The sequence below is a fragment of the Lissotriton vulgaris genome, chromosome 5 (assembly GCF_964263255.1).
Source record: "Lissotriton vulgaris chromosome 5, aLisVul1.2, whole genome shotgun sequence".
Classification (NCBI taxonomy): Eukaryota; Metazoa; Chordata; class Amphibia; order Caudata; family Salamandridae; genus Lissotriton; species Lissotriton vulgaris.
This window is the reverse complement of record NC_141693.1, coordinates 185,414,815-185,431,859: the sequence shown is the minus strand read 5'-3', so window position 1 is coordinate 185,431,859 and position 17,045 is coordinate 185,414,815. Positions and strand designations below refer to the sequence as shown.

The 17,045-nt window shown below is 44.5% G+C and overlaps 1 protein-coding gene across 10 annotated transcripts in view; it reads left to right on the top strand.

Annotated features, from left to right (window-relative positions):
• The window catches only part of EHMT1 (euchromatic histone lysine methyltransferase 1), an 834,115-nt gene extending 817,386 nt beyond the window's left edge, over positions 1–16,729 (top strand). For all 10 annotated transcript variants that reach the window (XM_086921124.1, XM_086921127.1, XM_086921128.1 and 7 more), the window contains one exon: positions 14,145–16,729. In XM_086921124.1, the coding sequence (XP_086777250.1) occupies positions 14,145–14,328 (184 nt within the window). In that variant the 3' untranslated portion in view covers positions 14,329–16,729. The remainder of the gene's footprint in view (positions 1–14,144) is intronic.
• The last annotated feature ends 316 nt before the right edge of the window (positions 16,730–17,045 follow it).

Below are 17,045 nucleotides of genomic sequence, written 5' to 3'. Positions count from 1 at the left end.
GTGCTGAATTTTAGCCCAAACTTCATTGCCATCCTTCAAAGGCTATATGGTGCTCCATCAGCCCGGATTTTATTCAGTGGGGCGCTGGCTAGAAGTATTAGCATTTACATAGGAACTAGGCAGGGTTGCCTAGTTCCCTCCCCTCTTTGATATCTATATGGAGCCATTTGCTCAAATGCCGCAGATCAGCAAGTGGTACCATTTGGACTCCAGGATTTTAGCACAAAGATAGGCATGTATGCCGATGACTTGATTATTTGTACCGTAGACCCAGATAGGACCATTCCAAGGGTGAAGAAATTAGCAGAAGAGTTTGTGCCCTTCTCTGGATACTCCATAAATGAAGGTAAGGCAGATATCATGTGATGGAATCTATTATGCCTGAAGGGAGGTTGGAAGCCAGAATTCAAATATTTGGGCATATCTATCGTCCATCTTCTAGAGGCAATCGCAACTCACAAATGGAAGAGGATCGCTAGAAGAATCAACATGCTGCTCATTAAGTGGAGAAACCTCCAGCTAGCCGTATATGGATGGGTTTATTTGATAAAAATGAGTATTTCACAGAAGCTGACATATCTTTTCAAATGTATCCCACATCCTTTCCCCCAAATATTAACTGACAAGGTCCAGGGGCAAATAACTGCCATATGAACCTCTGGGGAAGATAGACTGGCATTGACGAAATTGAGGTGTAGATTGGAGAAAGGGCGCCTGGCATTACCTGAATTGAGGAAGTACTATGATGCCTTTCAGTTTAAGAACTATAGATGCTGTTAGGGACTTCACATTGTTCAAAGTGAGTTTGGCTGTTGGCAGCTATGACTAAGGATTTGGGAATCCATGGTCTTCTGTATTAGTTTGGGGGCCCAAAATATTTCAAAAAAGTTAGATTAAAGGTTTTAAAAGCACATATTAGGCTTTGATAAGTATTATTAAGATTTTCCCTCTATTTGGGACTCGACAGAGCACCCTGGAATGCCTTCTAGATACCTTGAGTCATTCTTTAAGGGATGCTGGTATAATAATATGCTGGGGGATCTCCTTACTGTACAGGGTCTGCTTCCTTGGGAGAATTTGATGAGCAAGACTACGGGGTGGCTTTCAAGATTTAAATATGTACTATTGCTTTTGTGATGTACAAGCAAGAGGCAAGAAATTGGTGCCCTGTGGGAGATTGAGATGAGGTTACTGGGCACATTTGCAATAAAAAAAATTGCCTTATTGTACTGGATGCTAGTAGATCCCAAGGAAAGTAAATCGCAAGCCCCATTTTCGATTTGGGAAGGCAAGATACCTGGGGCAGATCTGCAATACTTGTGGCAATCTTCCCTCACACTCTACTGCCCCTGCAGTTAGGATGTATCTATATCAGGTTTTCATTCAAGAACAGCATTCACATTTAGGATAAATCCAGTTCAACAGTTTAGACATTACTGTAGCAGTCTTCTTAGATATCCATTTTTAAAACCATGACACCCGTAATATAACACTAACTGGCCCTTCTCACCCACCGCAAAGAGCTTCCAATTATCTGAGACTACATTCCACACACAGATCTATTACATGTTTCCCTCACGCTCTTAAATAAATTTGTTTGACCAGCTAACTTAAAAAGAGGTTTCGCCTCACGTGTAATCACATTTTTTGAAGCCCCTAAAAGATTATGAGATTTACTAAAAAAACCAGATCTTGTGATGTAGAAGATGTTGCTGTCTAGATGCAGACAATGAACATATGTTGTTCTCCTGCGTCTCGCTATTGAACATTTGGGACTATGTGAGCAAGGTTATGTCCGGTATCTTTGGAGTTGCTATTGTGGTCAATTCCATATTGGTTTTATTTAAGGCAGATATCGCAACATACAAGTCCCTGGATGCCACACAATGCTCTCTCCTGATCTATCTGTTGCTCCTCACTAGGAGGGAAATCTTTAAGAACTTGCTTAATCCCATATCCCCTTCCATGGAGTCATGGCTTGAGACCGTTAACTAAACTTGAAATTTAGATTTTGGAGAGGAACTTGGAGGTGCTGATACCTATTTTGAGATGGGAAGGAAGGATAGATACATAACATAGAGCAGTCCTGGGATTACACCAGGTTGCCAGTGTGTTTTAGGCCTTGGTAGCTCATCTCTGAGGCAGCATTTCGGCACTAGGTTTGTTGTTGGTTTCGAGGGGTCCGTGCCACAAGTAATTGCCGGCTCAGTGATATGAGGACACTGAAGATGCACATTTAACATGCTATTTATAGAGAAGTAACCAGAGCAATGAATCGAGTGAAATGTGCAAATTTGGGATTAAATAAAAGAAGTGTGTGGGCATGTGATTTTAGAAATCTCTGGAAACAAATGGCACAAAAAGCAGCCATCTTCGGGCACTGCCTCATAAGAAGAGGCAGTGCCCGAAGATGGCTGCTTAATAAATGTTGAGAGGCATTTGGTGAGACTAAAAGGATTTGCATATATGCTTTGTCTCTTTGCAGATGCTGAGCGTGATTGCTATTGAGTTACCATACGACCAAAAATTAATAAAGGTTGTGTTAATGAGGCTCTAGGACCAGATTGAGGTCACGCTGACCTAAATAAGTACACTTCTGGCTTGTGTGCCCTGCTCTTGATCAGGGTTCTTAATGCAGTTTGTTATACGGGTATCCTACAGACCACTAGTTGAAAGTCTATTATTGATCACAATTTTAAGGTTATGGAGTTGACTACTATAACCAATTGGCCTAATAGCCACATCTGTTGCTTTTTTTGTCAAGGGTATGTAGGCAGGCTCTAAATTGGGCACTAAGTAAGATTTTATGTGTTATATAGCTTGGTTTTCACCAAGGTTTGTGCACTAGAGAACAAGTAGAAAAATTTGCAGTGGCCAAAAATAAGTAGCCTGCATCTGGCCTTCATGGATCTGTTGACTGCTTTTTAATCTCATTAACATTTCCAGACTTTAGCAGTTCTTAAGAACTATGGGAGTTGACGATAGGCTGGTCATTATTCTTCAAAGGATGAATACACGCCTCATGTTCATGATTCACAACGGCCATAGTGGACAATGTATTTGAACCTGTAGGTCTGAAAAAGAGGTTTACAGGAATGCAGCCATTCGGTTATCTCTTTATGTAGACTAGGTTGGGATTTAAGGTTAGCTTAGTCTAATCCACAAAGGATTTTTGAACTTTTTGCCTAATGTTGCTTTATGAAGATGATGCATTCCTTATCTCTAAGATTGCTCTTTGCCTGATGTGATTTGCACCCAAGTACGTTTCTGTTATGGATAATCTTGGCATTTAGCTCCAACTTTTGTAAGTCAAAATGTTATAACTATTGGTTCAAGAACCTCAGTGTATAAGGCAATCAGAGTATAAGGGGGGCTTGCTGGAAAGAGTTGACAGTTGTACATGCTTAGGTTGGACCTTTGATGAAAGCTAAAATGATATTCACTTGATCTAGGAGATCTAAAGAGAACTGTGGGATGAAAACCCCAGACCTCCCAAGTATTGATTATTAGCCTAAAGACAAATCCCTGTCCTTGCTTCAATATAGATGGAAAACAGTGCTTGAATATATTAACATATATCATAGCAGATATATTTATTAATTCATTCCACCTTTGTGCCAAGCAGATTTTTTTTCCTTCCATCCTGACTATTCGACCCTGCCCAAGCTCTCTAAACTGGGACTTATTGATTCAGAACACAGCTGGAAATACAAAGAGTAATTTGGTTACTTAACACATGTATTTTTTAGCTGAAAACGTATTGTGTTGTCTTTTCAAAACCCATAGAAAACTGGACTTTGTGTCTGTCTTATTGGGGTCACAAGCAACCCCCAGTATCCTCCAGCTGTCGATGTAAGATAGACTCTTGGATCTACTCTAACATTCACGACAAAGCTATTCTTGATAGAGGGGAGATCTTCTAGCCAAAAATCTAAATACACCTTGTGGGCTTGGGTTACCTACATTCAAGATTAGCACATCTCATAATTCGACTGATATTTTTCCAAAAATATGGAATCCCTAGACAGATTTTTACAGAACCTTTACATCTTACCTCAACCCCCATAATTCTCTATACAGTCCTCGCTCAAAAGTGCAACACACACTTTTAGCCATTATTGCTGATTCCCTATCCTTCATTCTATCTCTCATTTCCTTTCTCATCTCCTTAGCTCTATCGGTACAGTGGCTTACCATATTGATAGTTTACAGGGGGCTTATGGAAGTGTATCTTGTGAAGTTTCTAGATTTCACACACATTCATTACTATATACGTTTTGAATACAGTATGCAAGTTGTTGTCTTTCTCCAACAAGTGGAGACCTAATGTTACTGTATTATACCCATTTCTGACTATTTGCCACTGATAGAATTGCTAGAATATTTCCATACAAAATATTGAACATAAATGAGAACATCAGGTTCCTTTCCTTTGCTAAGAATCTGGAAGAAATAATGTCCTTACGCTGATCAAATGTATAGAGGAGGGAAATATACTAAAAAGCTTATTCGTGCTGCCTAAATCATCTATGGTACAGGCGGCAAGACTTGAGCTGGGAATCACCTCGTGGGCGATAACTGCTTGTATGGCCCTTGTACGATTCTGGCAACGATTGGGAGCAGAGAAGCTTTTCAAAATCTCCCAGTGGGCCAAAGAGGAAATTGCCACGAGCGAGCTACCCTGGGCAAAAGAGACTAGAGTATCAATAATAATGCATATAGGGTGCTCAATCTGAAGGAATGTTCGCTGCAAGACCACATAATAATAGGTGAGAAAGAACTAAGGCTTCAAGGGACCGATATGTCCCGTACTTATGACCGGGCGTACCTTTCACAAAAGAGCTCGGTAGCCCACATGACATCGGCCTGGGAGCTCGAGCAACATTTTCCCTATGTGGACCGGCTACCAAGTCATAGCTTAAGGCAGGAAGTCCTAAAAATGCGAATTGGAATAAACCCATGTTATGCTAATAATGGAGTTCAAAACCAAATGATAGGATGTAATGGTAATTGCACTTGCACTTTAGGTACTACTTGCAATATTTTACATATTTTACTAGATTGTATGTAGTTTTTAGATATACGAAAGGAGTTGTTATGTCCGATTTTTAAAATTTATAATATTACGAACAGGATACAAGCCGTTAATCTTTTAGTGGAAATGGGAAATTTAGATATAGCCTGTGCTCTGGGGAAATATATGAATAAAGCTAAGGTGTTCCTCATGTGCACAGAGTAAGCACAAATAATGCTACTCCTCGACAATATATAAGGGTGGAACAATTAGTGTTTACTGTAGTAAGTGCTGTATGATTAAGGAGGTGTTGTATAGGTATGAATTAAGTGATTTTAATAATTTAATTGTTATAATACTCCGATTTTAAAAATGAAAGTCAAACTATATGTATTTCGAGAAGTAATATGTTGTGTGATACCACTGTGTTATGTTTTTGTTGTTTTTATTAGGATAAGAGGTAAATTGTACTTTTATGGTTGTAACAAACCAAATAAAGTTTGTTTTGACTGACTGACTGACAAAATGTATAGAATTGCTTCTTACGGGGCAGTGCTATCAGAGTATGTCATTGCAATCCATTACAAATTAACAAAAATATATTTTGCATGAACTTCAATTTTTGCAATTCAGCAAGAAGTCAAAATGGAATATTTAAAGAGCATGGTCAGGTTTTTTTCTGTACTTTAGGTCAGGTTCAGTCCACACACACACTTTGCTAGACAGATCCTCAAGAATGTAGGGTACTTACTTTCATGTACATGCTTTTCAATCCCACTGATATTTCCATTGCTTCGTTGTATGCAAGGACCATTTTCAATTTACCATCCAGCCCTTTGGCTTTACCTCGGCCCGCCATGTATTTACAAAGGTGACAGTGGTTGCAGTGGATTTTCGCAGGTCCGGAGTGCATGTATTCCCTTACCCTAGAAACTGGTTGTATGAAGGAGGGCTTGACACAGGCATGGTAAAGAGGAAACAAGTGCATGATTAACTTTTTACTTTTTATGGACTTGTCTAGTGTTATGAAAGAGCTGTTCAGAACTGGGACCCTATCCAGATGGGCCCATCTTAGCACAAAAATGTGCCAAAACACAGCCAAAAAGAAGGCTCTTGAGGGCCTTTGGCTCCTTCTAGCAAAGCTAAAACCACCAGTATGGGTGGACATCTGCCTTGTGTCTACATGGGCATTCTTCCATACCTTCCCCAGGCATTACCGCGTTGAGACTCACATCCCCAGGGAGGGCACTTTTGCCTGGTCAGTCCTGCAGGTTTTACTGGTGTGAAGTCCACTTTTTGGGCCCCTCCACCTTTTTGGAGGTTCTGTTTTTGATATGTATTCTGAAGGTCCATCATCTGTGGTTCAAAGTATCCATCAGAGGTACAAGTTACTTACCTTCGGTGATGCTTTTTTCTGGTGATGCTTAATCTAACCACTGACTCCTAACTACTAAGGTTCCATCTTCGATTCTACACAAAGTAAAGTTGTTCATTGTTTTCTGATGCTCCTCCTGTAAGAGCATGGAATTAGTTGTTGTTAACTGATGTCAATGTACTGGGCTCTGTCACTTCTGGAGGTGGGTCAAGGCTTCCAGGATTCAGATGCTATCTATCAGCACCCAGTTTTAGTTGCTGCCTGAGTTTTCGGAATCAGCCTGGCTCATGGTGGTGTTCTAAAAGTAAAACATCTGCGGGTAGGTAGATAATCCAACAAAAAGAGCTTGATTTAAGAACTTGTTCCTGTGGACCAGATCGCCTTTAATCCATACCTTAGTTCATCCAAAGATTAAGTGTTGGTCTTTGTCTGTCTTGTCTATTTGAAGTAAAACGTATATGCATTTTCTCTTTTTCCTCTTGAAGACAAACAATTGGTAGAGCTTTCTAGCTGCAGATTGCTTACTTTAGAATGATCTCCATGCACCAGACTGACTTCTGAAGATTTTTGAGCAGCACCCCTGTGCACTGGTAGGTAGGTTCGTTCAGCTCGCCATCATCCTTGGCAGAAGTGACGTCTGCAACACATATATAGGCGCCATCCCGACACACTGATGTCAGTTCTTTCCTTTCCGCTCCAGGAGCTACCCTCAGTCATGTTTTTACTGGCTTTCTTGCCAACTTTTATGTACTCTGAGATATTCTTCTCCTGGTGTGAGAATGTCACCCAAGAAACTGGCTGGTTTCAAGCCATGTTGTGCCTGTCACAAACAGATGTCGGTAACAGACCCCCACTTTGTTTGTTTGTGGTGCTTGGAGCTTGACCACGACCCCAAGAGCTGTGAGGACTGCTGCGCCATGCATCTGAACACGCTGAAAGAGCGATCCCTCATACTATTTGCTGCTCAAGATCACAGTCCCCCTGTAGGTTCAAAGATTGTCCATGGAGTTGCACCCAACTATAGTTGATACACTATAAGTTGTCGGATAAGTCCCACAAACATAAAAATTCCAAGAAGTCAAAGAGGTCTTTGACTTCACAGTGCCCGTCGAAGTCATCCGACAAGGAGTGGAAGTGTTGGCACTCCAGGCCTTGCGCTTTGGTGGAGCCAGAGTCCAGGTCGGCTCCGCGCTTCCCTGACTTTCCGGGAGCCAGAGTGATCCCTGCCCAGCTCAAAGAATTCTATGAGGCCTGCACCTCATTTATTTTTTAGTGGCCTGGCACCTATGGGGCGCCTTTGGGTGCCAGGGATTGAAGGTGGACCCGTCGATCCCATGGAACTATTGCTGGACACAGAGTGGAGCTGCAGGAGAGACCAAGACCTTCCTTGGCACTCGCTCCTGTGCAAGCAATGCCGTCTCCAAACTCATTCCCATTGCTGATGGGCGAGGCCAGACGCCGGATCCACTGCCGCCCAGGACCATGCTTTCTAGATCGAAACAGGTGCCTTTTACTCTTGATTGGCCTGGAGAACAATGGGAGAGGTCTGGGGACCCCTTTGGTTATCAGCATCCCTTAGATGAGCAGGAGAACTGGTCAGAGAAACTGGCATAGGCCTGGGCCTGGGCCTGATCCAACCCCTGCACAAAGTCTCTTGTGCATAGGACAGTTGTTCACTGCCTTCGCTATGCTCCTGGAGACCCCAGTTTCGTTACCCAGCACCCCACCCCAGAGAAGCTTAGTGGTCTAAGCTTCCAGTTCTTTGATCAACGCCGGCACATTCCGTACCACTCCCATCGGATTAGGAATCCAAAAGGCATGCTACTTAGGAAAGCAAAAGTTCTCTTCCGCCAGCCTTGCACTTTGGACAGTGAACACAGTGTCTTTTGAGCCGTTAGTCCCATATGATATTGGATCCAGGTGCACAAGTGCTGCCATGGTCTTGGAGGAGTCCTGAGCCATACCCTCCCAAGTTATTTCTGATGGAAGAGATGGAGCAAGGTTCACCATACATCTCTTAGTCTCTGGCCGTATGACTACCCAGACACATGGCTCATACATTCGTGCACTCGTGACCAATAGGACTGGATAAGGGGGCACTCCCATATTACATGCATGAATCAACTAAGCTGCCCACATCCGCGCCTGCAGCTGCCCTCCTTTATCTTTCCCATTTTACCCAGGGTTGGCCTGGAAATCTATATCCTGTGTAGGATCTTTAACTGGACCAGACGCAGCATGGAAAAGATTGCAGCCTCCTGCCACTCCTCATCGTCCATCTCCAGCCCTTCTCCCTCTGAGCGCTGTCTAAGGAGTATCAGAGAACCGGGAGTGTTGTTTATCAGCTTTATATACGTCAAAGATAGAACTCCATCTGGCAAATAACCATCTAAGAGTCTGTCCTCTAGTGGCGAAGCATCAGGTAGGGAGGTGTCTTTGGGTAGATTCGACTGTAGTGTATGTCTGATTTGCAAGGACCTGAAGAACTCCCGAGTCTGTGGCTCTGTCGCAGAGCGGCGAACAGTATCATCTAGAGATTATGATCCGATCCCACTTGCCAAACCCTTTTGTGGTACCGATTGTACCCAGTCGTTGCAAGTCCCATAGGGGGCTGGCCAGCGTGAATTTCTAGTCCCACCCCAGAGTCGTACTTGCTGCGTGCCAAATTGCTTCTGAATGTTTAGTCTGTCCCGTAAGGTGATACCTCTGGGGCCTAGAGTAGAGAGCTCTGTAATAAGTACCCCCAATATCCCCCCCCCACTCCCTCCTCCCCCGGTAATAGCCATCTGTCCATCCTATAAGCAGGGTCATCTCCAACTATATATGCAGTGGTTTATTGCCGCCAGGTGTGCGGCCCAGTAGTATCGTTTTATGTCGGGTAGACCGATACCCCCGTCGTACCAATCCAAGATCAATTTCTGCAGCGCAATACGAGGCCCTCCATCTCGCAACAGATCTCTCTACAGGTTCTCTATCTCGCCAAAGTATCTGGCTCGGATTAACTCGAGGAAATTGTGCAGAGTGTATAAGAAACACGGCAGCGACGTAATTTTGAATAATGCTGCCCTTCCTAGTAGCGAGAGCGGAAGTTTCTTCCAAGTGGCGACATCACGTTTAAACCTATTGAGTGGGGGGAGTAGATTACGCTCTTACAGGATTCTGGGGTCAGCTGAGATAAAGATTCCCAGGTAGCGGAAACCCTCCTTTGCTATTTGCATGGGACAGTCACAAGATGGGGGGGAATCAGAGCTAAGAACATATAGAAGGGACTTACCACAGTTTAATCCTATACCCGAATATCTCCCAAAAATGGTAAAAATATCAAGCACGACTCGCAGGGAAGACTTTGGGGAGGCCAGAAATAGGAGGATGTCGTCCGCGTACAGCGAAATGCGATCCTCCCATACCGCCGTCCATTTGAGTCCTCGGATACAGGGACTCCAATGGATCCATGCCTCTAGAGGTTCTAGGGATAGGACAAAAAGGAGGGGCAAAAGTTGACATCCCTGACGAGTCTTCGTGCCCAGGCCAAAGATCTCTGATTTATTATTGTTGACTACCATCTGTGCCAGGGGCTCAGAGTACAGGATCCGCACCCAGCCGATGAAACCAGGCCCAAAACCCATTTTTTTCAAGGACAGCAAAGAGATAAGACCACTCAATCGTGTTGAACGCCATTGAGGCATCCAACCACTATCGCCGCTTCTTGAATTGTGTTAAGTCTTCCCAAGATGCTGTTAAGGCATCGGAGGTTCAACTAAGTATTACGATGAGGCATACAACCGGATTGGTCAGGGTGTATCAGCTTACAGATCACACACACAAGGCTGTTTGCCAGCACTTTGGCTAGGATTTTGGGTCCGGCATTGAACAGGGAGATAGGCCTGTAGGACGAGCATTGATTCCTGGGTTTACCTTCCTTATGTATCATTAAGTGTGGCTATTCACTGGTCGTATGGTGGGAGCCCCTTGTCTCCGCTCTCATTAAATATAGCACACAGGTGAGGAACAATAGCAGCAGATTTCAGTTTGTAGAGCTCAATCAGCAGTCCATTGGGGCCTGTAGCCTTGCCAGGGTGAAGGGCCCGGATCGCTTGTGCCAGTTCATCGTCCGTAAGGGCACTATCGAGCGTATCCCTTTCGCCAGCTGTGAGGGTAGGCATCTGAATGTCTTTTAGGAGATGTTCAGAGTCTGTAACGGAGAAAGTGGAAGTCGAACTGTACACGGAACTGTAATAATCTGCAAACGTATGTGAGATTGCTTGTGCGTCAGTCACTGTGTCACCCCTCGTCTATCAATTCAGGGACCAGCCGATTGGCCAGTTCTTTCTTGTCCAGCCAGGCCAGCAGTTTCCTGGCCTTATCTCCAGGATCATACAGCCTGCAGCTTTTTATCTCCCCAGTGTTTCGGCCATGTCTGTAGCAATGTTTCTGTACTAGTATCTTTTAAGCTTCAGGGTATGGAGCGACTCTTGTGTGAATACTTCCACCTCAGTTTTCGAGGCGAAGGATCTCGCTCTCTACCTGCACTAGATCTTTCAGCTTATCCTTCCGAGTCCCAGCAATCGAGGACAGTGCCTGTCCTCCAAGCACTGTCGTAAACGCTTCCCACAGGACCTGTGCAGATTGGACCGTGCCTTCATTGTCATGATAATAGTTAACAGTAGCTTGGAGGAGTGCTTTCTTAACGGGGTTACGGCGGTACCAGGGGTTAATGAGGGCAACCCTTTCAACCCGCCCTCCCCCAGGACCAGATGGGCCCAGAGCGGAGACTGGTTTGATATGCCCCTTGCCATGTGTCTAGCTTCCTGTTTCTATGTGATCTGGCCCCCAGGGGCCAGTAGATAATCGATAGGGGAGAGGCTTCCCTGTGCACCAGAATAAAAGGTATGAGTGTTGTTAGGGTGGAACGCATGCCACAAATCTACTACTCCCATTGCATCCATGAAGTCGGGGAGCCATCTCTGCGTAGGTCCAATTTCCCGTGGAGGGTGGCAGTCCAGGAGCCCCGAGACCACTGAATTAAAGTCTCCACCCATTACTAAGTAGCCCTCAGGGAGTGACAGTAAGAGAACACCCAGATCTTTAAACGTCAGGCTCTGAAGTCCCTGAGGGACGTACACTGTCACTAGGTTAAGGGCTGAGCCCTCCCATTGACCAGATATCGCTGCATTTCTACCCATGTTATCCACCCACATGCGTTGTACTGAGAGCGGGAAGGAGTTTTCGAAGTTCAGGTCCCCGAGGAGGATGTAGTCCGTGAAGGCGAGCGTGTGGATGCTGGCGAGGTCGGCGATGGAGTCGCTAAACTGAGTCCGGGGGTGTCTGTAGATGAGTGTTCCTCTGAGCGTGGTGTTGGGATCGGTGTGGATCCGGAAGTGCAGGTGTTCGTCGCTGTTGAAGGTGTTGTCTGCGTGGGTGACGACCTTGAGGGTGGACTTGTGGACGATGGCTATTCCTCCTCCGATTCCGTTGGCGCGATCCCTGCAGGTGATCTTGTAGCCGTCCGGGATGGTTATGGCGATGTCTGGCACTGAGGAGTCGTTCCACCAGGTCTCGGTCAGGAAGGCCACGTCTGGGGCGGAGGTGTCGAGCAGATCCCAGAGCTCGATTGCGTGTTTGCGTGCAGAGCAGGTGTTGAGGAGTATGCAGTGGAGGTGGTTGGGTCCAGTCCTTGGAGGGTTGGTGGTTCTGTCGCAGGTGAAGCTGCAGGTGCAGCAGGAGAAGTGTCCTTGGGTCCGTTTCGGGGTGGCCTTGGAAGCAAGTGTGCTTTCGGCCAGTGTTGAGTGCGTGGAAGCTGCTGGCGTCGTAGTGGAGTCTGGTGTTGTGGCTTTCGGTCGGGGGGTCCAGGGGTTCTGGCGCTGGCCGCGGTCCAGACGATGACGGGCTGCCACCATTTAAAGGGGAGCTGGGAGGGAGGAGCAGCTGGGAGGCGGGAGGCAGGGGGAAAGCGAATGGGCGCTGGGCCGCAGGGGCAGCAGCGGCGGGAAAGTGAGCAGTGGGCAGGGGGGCGAGGAAAAATAGCGCCCAGGGATGAGCAGCAAAGAGACCAGGGATGCAGGGCGCAAGCGCAGGTGGAGCTGCAGCGGGCAGGGGCGACCTACCTGGAAGGTTAAGGGCCGCTCTCCTCACTGCGCAGCTGCCGCCATTTGAAGGGGAGCTGGGAGGGAGGAGCAGCTGGGAGGCGGGAGGCAGGGGTCAGCGAATGGGGGCGGGCCGCAGGGGCAGCAGCGGCGGGAATGTGAGATGTGGGCACAGGGGGGGTGAGGAAAAATAGCGCCCAGGGATGGGCAACAAAGAGGCCATCCTTAGAATGTGTTCTAAGGATTCAGACTGATCAAAAACTCTGGATGGCCCAGATCACTCACAACATTTTTAATATAATTCAGTCATGGTATTTGAAAAGCAAATTGAGATTTGAGTAAATCCTTAATGATCTCACGGTTGAGGGTAGTTTGCTCAGTGGTCCAAATCTTATGCCACAAAAAATTGGCTGGATCCTAACTGAATCAGTTAATATGGATAGCCCCAGCTCAGCATGGCATACGTAGGAGGTACAGCTACTTGGTACCTCTAGGAAATACCTCAAGAAGGCATTCTCCACTAGTTGCAGGGGTTGCCAGTCAATATGCCCCAACCCCATATACAGTTGTTGATATACACTGAATTATAAATAGTTAATTGTTCTTTGTGTGGTTTTCTACCATGTTTCATCGAAAAATTGCACAGAGCTGTAGTAGTTTGCATAAACTGGAGCTTCCTGGCACTAGTAGCCTGACTCCAAGAACCATCCTGGTCATACAAGATAACCAAGTAGAAGAATGTCTTAGCATATCCAATCTGCACATCTTCAATAATTACATCCCAACGTTTTAAGGTCCTTTTACCACACTTCATAATAAAGAGCTTAATCTTTGTTGGTTAACAGACCTAATTTGGGCATATAATTAGTGAAGCTTGTTAATACTCGTTGGAGCCCCACTGGAGTGTGAGACATAAGCACAGCATAGTCGGCGTAGAGGAGGGCAGCTTGAAGTCTCTATCAGATGAACAAGTTACTTACCTTTGGGAAGGCCTTATTGATAGACCCTATCTAGCTGCAAATTACTTACCAATCCTCCCTGGTGTGCGGTAACACCCTTCCCACAGCCTTAGTTTTTCCACACCATGTCTGCAATCATGACTTGGAAAGTCGCAAAAGTAGCTGACGTTAGTGCGCAGGGTGGTGCCTATATAGGTAGCACACACGTCTTTCTGGTACAGATGACGCCACATAACTGTGTGCAGGGGTACTGCTCAAGAATCTTTCGGGTCTAGTCTGGTGCCTAAGGTAAGGAATCTGCAGCTATCTAAAGTCTCTGCCAGATAAGGCATTACCAAAGGTAAGTAACTTGTTCATCTGACATGCCGTATGGCATCTGATGTAACAAAAACAAAGTATTTCTAGAATGCCAACAAATTACATGTAGAAGTTCTGGCATAGCTTTTTTCGATTTCTTTGTAGAAAACCATAAAAGCATGTACAAAACATATGCAAACCTATTATTAAAAAGTTACAAAAACAGGCATATTTTCTGCTCAAAATAGATACTTATGTTCAAAAGTATTTGCTGCATGGATTGTCTAGTTCATGTACTCCAGTGACCACAAGATGTCTCTGAAAGGGAGTACTTGTATTTGCAACACCAAATGGGTTAGTAATTAAAGTAATCCTTTGTGTAATCTAACTAGTTTCTCTTTTTTTAACTTTTGTAGGTTCGACTATGGTGAGAGATTCTGGGACATAAAAGGCAAACTATTTAGCTGCCAGTGTGGGTCTTCAAAGTGCAGATACTCTAGTACAGCCCTGGAGAAACAACAAGCCATCACACCTCCACCTGAGCCACAGGAGAATGGACTACCAGACACCAGCAGCACCGTGACAGTCAGTCCTTCTTGAGAGAGAGAGAGAGAGTTCACCCTCTCGAAGGATTCTTTAGTTCTCTGTTCTGTGCGTCCCAGACGGAAAGACCCTAGAAATCATGCTGTTAACAGGGGGCAGTGTCGTTGGCTCCGTTATTTGACAATTATGAAATGAAAACCTTTTTTTTTCGTATGAAGATCCAATCTTGACGGTCGACGCAATGGCTTCCCTGATTCTCTGCAAAACTTGTATCCCGCCCCCTCCATCTTGACTTAGAGAAACGGCGTTAGTGGAAATGAGACTCAACGCTGTGCGGGGGGGAAAAGGAATGAAAATGACGTCTCCCTTGGAAATGCACGTCTCCAACAGGATGCCTGCTTGGGACCACCACGCTACCCCAGTGATGCAATACGTCTTTTCTGGAATAATGGATCAATTGGTAAAAAAGGATGTGATTGGTTAATTGCCCCATACCTAGCGTGAAGCCTACCAGAGTTGTTTCAAGTTTCATATAATTTATTAGGCCTTCCCCACCTACTGTCCAATTACATCTCGTGTGTGTGTCACTAGTGACGTTGATACCAACTCACCCTTTGTTTGACAGTTATTTTTTTTAACTGAGGCTTATCAACTTCACAATTTTCCATTCTCTTGTTTCCAGTACCTGCCTACGGTTACACATTCGTTGTCTGCTTGTCTGCTGCACACTAAAGTGGAATGTCAATTGCATTCTCCACTCCTAATGTTACTTCCTCCTTTTCTCATCCCATGGTCACTATAATCAATCTTTAATAATAATGTGTTTCTGATCAAAATGTCTTGGGAGTAACGCACAACATTTGTAAATTTGCCCTGCTTAAGTCCAAGACACTTACTTGAATTAAATAGTTTAGTATATAAACACATGCACAATAAATGGAACAGTCTTGATTACTGGCTGCCAAGTGAATGGATGCCTCTCACAAAGATAGATTTTCAGGTTTCATGTCTCCCAGTACATTAAGCCGTAGTGCAGACAGTATGCAGAGCCGGTTTCTTACTTTGTGTTACATGTTCTACATTCCTAGGATTTTATAAGAGAGGGTGTCTTGGTCTTTTTCATTGTTGGCCTTACACTAAGGTGCAGCAACACCTGTTTCGAGATCTGGTGGGTGATTCTCAATCCCCCCACAAACCCTCACCTGCCCTGGTTGGTAGTTCAGACTCTGTCCCTTCCCTACCTGCAGGTTCCCAGGTTAATTTACCCTCTTTATTACATTTTTGAGGCATCATGAAACTGATTGTCGTTCCCCAATCTTGCAAATCATTGTTATCTATCAGAGGCAATAATTCAGTCTGCCTAGTCAAGGGTATCTAGTATTGCTCCTCGAGGGCCGCTTTGATGCCAGGGTTCCAGAATATCCTCTTGGGACAAATGCAAATGCAGTTAATCAAAGCGGAGTTATTTATTTAGTGATTATCCTGAAAATGTAGTATGGATACGGGCCTCGTGTGCTTTATTGGATTCCCCTGTAAATTGTGTCTTAAGAGCAAAAGCTTCAGCGGAATGGTGCAGAACACCATATCATCTTTCTACCCTGATGGAAGTAAAAGTCGTTTAAGAACTCAGGTCATGATTTTATCCATGCTTTGTGCTGCTCCCGCATCATTCCTCTGATATTAGCAAGAAACTTGAAATGAAAAAGACTGCATCTGGACTGGCATAATATCCAGGCAGAGGTTGACTGCTCTGTGCACAAGATCATTATTTACATCATGGCTGCTTCCAGGTCAACGTCATTTTTCAAAACGTTTAGGCCAACTGCTCCTTGAGGTGGTGCCAAGTACGGCTCATAGACCCACCTCAGTTTTTAAACTGTCTGTCATTCTCCCACCCTTGTGGTCTAATTTTCCAAACCTTGGCCATATCAGTTCACAATTTCCAATCAATTGTTTGAGCCAATATGCCATTGGGTTTACCCCTTCCCCATTTTCATTCCAGGATTGTGAAGACTGGGATAAAACATGAAAGAATTATTGAGACACATGGTGCTGAATCTGTTAACGTTTTTAACTCACCAAGTGAACATACAATTATCCATTTTACAAAAAGAACAAAATGATTTTATTATAAGCTGCAGTAAGGAAAAACACTTTTTAAACTTGTTAGTATTACCCCAGTGTGAATACATTTGCCATCAACTTTTGTGCGATGGCCTGGCGGGTCCCATTATAAATATATATTTTTGTCTTTCTTTTTCAATACTGTAATTAGTGCAGTAACTGTTATATATATATATTTCCCTCCTTGTGCAAGTCTTCTAAACCATCATAATGCAGTCATTTTTATTTTCGTCTGTTCAGAGATGTTTTTGGCAGTTGAAGGGGCAACCTTTTGTTTTGCTCCCACCATTATGTGATGTTTTCAATGAAATCAATAAAAAACACCTTGCTTTCAGTGGCAGCGCGGTGTTTTGTATTTACTGTCTGATTATAATGAAGTACTACCCCCTGCAAATTCCTCATGTTCTAAATATGTTTAATGTCAAACTGTGTGTGGATTGTGGAATATTGTGCTTGTGTTTTCAGAAACGCCTCCCTATTTGTAGCCACCAGTTACTTTTGTCTGTGTCACTACATCCAGGGCCTTCCTAATGTCTTTAGCGAATCTTCTAGTTTTTCAAAGAGTTCTGCTTTCTACAAGAAACATCCTATGGGGTATCTTCATTAAACGCATAAATAATGGAACACAGGCCTGTAGAAGTCCTTCAAAA